The sequence below is a fragment of the Epinephelus moara genome, chromosome 19 (genome assembly GCF_006386435.1).
Source record: "Epinephelus moara isolate mb chromosome 19, YSFRI_EMoa_1.0, whole genome shotgun sequence".
Classification (NCBI taxonomy): domain Eukaryota; kingdom Metazoa; phylum Chordata; class Actinopteri; order Perciformes; family Serranidae; genus Epinephelus; species Epinephelus moara.
The window spans coordinates 41,572,035-41,575,264 of record NC_065524.1 but is presented as its reverse complement, the minus strand read 5'-3'; the positions used below and the strand labels follow the sequence as shown (position 1 = coordinate 41,575,264).

At 49.6% G+C, this 3,230-nt stretch overlaps 1 protein-coding gene across 1 annotated transcript in view; it reads left to right on the top strand.

Annotated features, from left to right (window-relative positions):
- Positions 1 to 3,230, top strand: part of ubr2 (ubiquitin protein ligase E3 component n-recognin 2) — a 64,096-nt gene that overhangs the window by 5,430 nt on the left and 55,436 nt on the right. Inside the window, exons 4-5 of the mRNA XM_050070566.1 lie at positions 248 to 519; positions 2,637 to 2,715. Coding sequence (XP_049926523.1) covers positions 248 to 519; positions 2,637 to 2,715 — 351 coding nt within the window. The remainder of the gene's footprint in view (positions 1 to 247; positions 520 to 2,636; positions 2,716 to 3,230) is intronic.

Below are 3,230 nucleotides of genomic sequence, written 5' to 3'. Positions count from 1 at the left end.
AACTAACTCAAATCAGCTGTTCTGGAACCGGTAACTCAGAGTTTCCCATCTCAGGGTAAATCAACTCAGAGTTCAGGGTTAGACTCAGAGTTTGTTGTCCTACCTGGAATACCCCTCAGTTCAGACTGATTCTCTGAGTGTCTGTTACACATGTGAACATCTGACATTGAACACTCTGAAATCTTTGATTTTCACTTATTAATTAAATGATGTACCTCCTCCTCCTCCTCCTCCTCCTCCTCCTCAGCAATGGCTGGCCGCGTCCGACCTGCAGCAGGAGGTGTACCGTCACTTGGCGGTGTATGTACCCAGAATCCTTTGCCTGGGTCCAAGTGGGGGCAGCAGCAGGGAGGAGCAGAGGGAGGAGCTGGCTTGTCAGCTGCTCCTCCTGGCTCCCCTGGAGTGGCTCCTGCTGGGGGAGGAGCCGGCCACCGGCCTTGCCCTCCTGCAGGAGAACAACCAGCCGTCACCGCTGTGTGGTCATGTGTTCAAGGTGGGAGAGCCCACCTACTCCTGCAGGTGAGACACACACACACACACACACACACACACAGAGGTAACACACACACACACACACACACGCACACAGGTAACACACACACACACCGGTAACACACACACACATTGGGTGATCTCTAAAGGAAATGGCCACTTTAGAATGAAGATACAGACAGTACTTACTGACCCTCATGCCCACAAGAAGTCCAGTGGAGTTTTTAATCCACAAAACTCGTTCGGGGTATCGGAGGATAACAGCTACACTTGAAGTGCATGGAACCCACATTTTGAAAATGTAATTAAACTCCACTAATGCATTTCAGAAACGTCAGAACGGCTCGTCTGCCGTAATCCAAGTGCTCTGAAGCAGTGGCATGCAACACTGACTTGAAAAGACGTAATTTACTCCACTTTCATAGCGTCATTTCTCACCGTGGTCAGTTAGCCTGCCCTGCAGGCTGCTGTGTTTACATGGCAACTCGCACGAGACTCGAGAACTAGCACCGCCACTAGTCATCAGCTAGTCTCGTGCGAGTTGCCACGTAAACACAGCAGCCTGCAGGGCAGGCTAACTGACCACGGTGAGAAATGATGCTATAAAAGTGAAGTTAATTACGTCTCCAGCTGGCTCCGATACCCCGAACGAGTTTTGTGGATTAAAAACTCCACTGGACTTCTTGTGGGCACGAGGGTCAGTAAGTACTGTCTGTATCTTCATTCTAAAGTGGCCATTTCCTTTAAACAGCAGAATTTAAGGATCCTCCGTCAAGGACTGTTCCAGTGTCAAGGATCTTTCTGAATGTCACCGAGGACTGAGTCCTTCTTTCATGGCTGGATCCTTCGCGGTGTAAAATCCCCACAATGCTTTGCACAGGATTTGTTGGAAGTGAAGGCGGCCTCTTCAATGAAACCTGCGCCAGCAGAGCTCGGCATGATTTCAGCCCCTTTTACACTGCCAGATTTTCCTCGAATGTTGGGCCGTTGTGCCGGCAAGCTGCGAGCGTTTAGACACACAGAGCCGGATTGACGAGTTGATCCGAGGTGCCCAATTTTCCGCCTCGTAGGGTAGACATATTGGTGGAACCTTTTTAGTTTAAACAGACCGAGGCGGCCTTCTGCAACGGGAGGAGCTGTTGATGACTTGTGGGAGGAGCTGTTGATGACACCGCACGTGCGAGCCACTGGCGGTGGATAAACAGGAAACAGCTGATAGCAGGAATTAGCGAGCAGCTAGTAGCAAGAGGGAAACACAAACCTGACAGACACTGTAAAGATGAGCAACTGGGGAGACAAGGAACAGCACCCAGGGGACACTGGTTAGTCTGTTCCAAGGGTTAATGACACACAGCTGGGGACACTGGTTAGTCTGTCCCGAGGGTTAATGACACACAGCTGGGGACACTGGTTCGTCTGTCCCAAGGGTTAATGACACACACCTGGGGACACTGGTTTGTCTGTTCCAAGAGTTAATGACACACACCTGGGGACACTGGTTAGTCTGTCCCAAGGGTTAATGACACACACCTGGGGACACTGGTTTGTCTGTCCCAAGGGTTAATGACACACACCTGGGGACACTGGTTAGTCTGTCCCAAGGGTTACTGACACACACCTGGGGACACTGGTTAGTCTGTCCCAAGGGTTAATGACACACACCTGGGGACACTGGTTAGTCTGTTCCAGGGGTTAATGACACACACCTGGGGACACTGGTTAGTCTGTTCCAAGGGTTAATGACACACAGCTGGGGACACTGGTTAGTCTGTTCCAAGGGTTAATGACACACACCTGGGGACACTGGTTAGTCTGTCCCAAGGGTTAATGACACACACCTGGGGACACTGGTTAGTCTGTTCCAATGTGTGTTCACTAAATGATAGGAATGATTCTGTCTCTGGCTTGACTTTTAGAAACACCCACTGACTCCTTTTAGTGATGTCGCATGACACACAGAAGATCTGACCAATCAGATCAAAGTCTGAATGTCTCCCCTTCTGTTCCTGAGATATGATGTTAGAACAAGATGATGTCACAGTCAAGCTGACCTTTGTCTGTCATCAGGGGGTACCTGGTGTGTAACAGGGTTTGGGTGGGCAGAGCCTGACAGGTGTGATAAACAGACTGTTGTTTGTGTTCAGGGAGTGTGCAGCCGACCCGACCTGTGTCCTGTGTATGAAGTGTTTCCTGGGAAGTGTTCACAAAGAGCATCGATACAGGGTGAGTACACACACACACACACACACACACACACACACACACACACACTCAGACAGGTGGAACAGGTGTTGGATCAGACAGATAACGATAAATGTGATGTTACCTAATAGTAAACTGTATGACTGAAGCCGAGGTGTTCAGACTGGACTCTACTGACTGAGTCTCGTTCATCAGAAGGTTTCTGTTGTTACATAATGTGTGTGACAGACTTACTGTGTTTGACCCCGATGCTAATGTTAGCCTAACATTAGCCGTCTCACTGTGATCGGCTGACCTGCAGCGTCTCTCTGGAGACACTGTGACATCACTCTGTGATGATCAATCTGACACTGACTGTGTCTCTGTGAAGGTTTATTCATCTGTCTGTGTTAGAAACTGTTACTGATGCTGTTAGACCTCCATCATGTCTGGGTACAGTCTGTCAGCCAATCACAGACTGTGTCCCTGACTCACTGACCAATCACAGACTGTGTCCCTGACTCACTGACCAATCACAGACTGTGTCCCTGACTCAC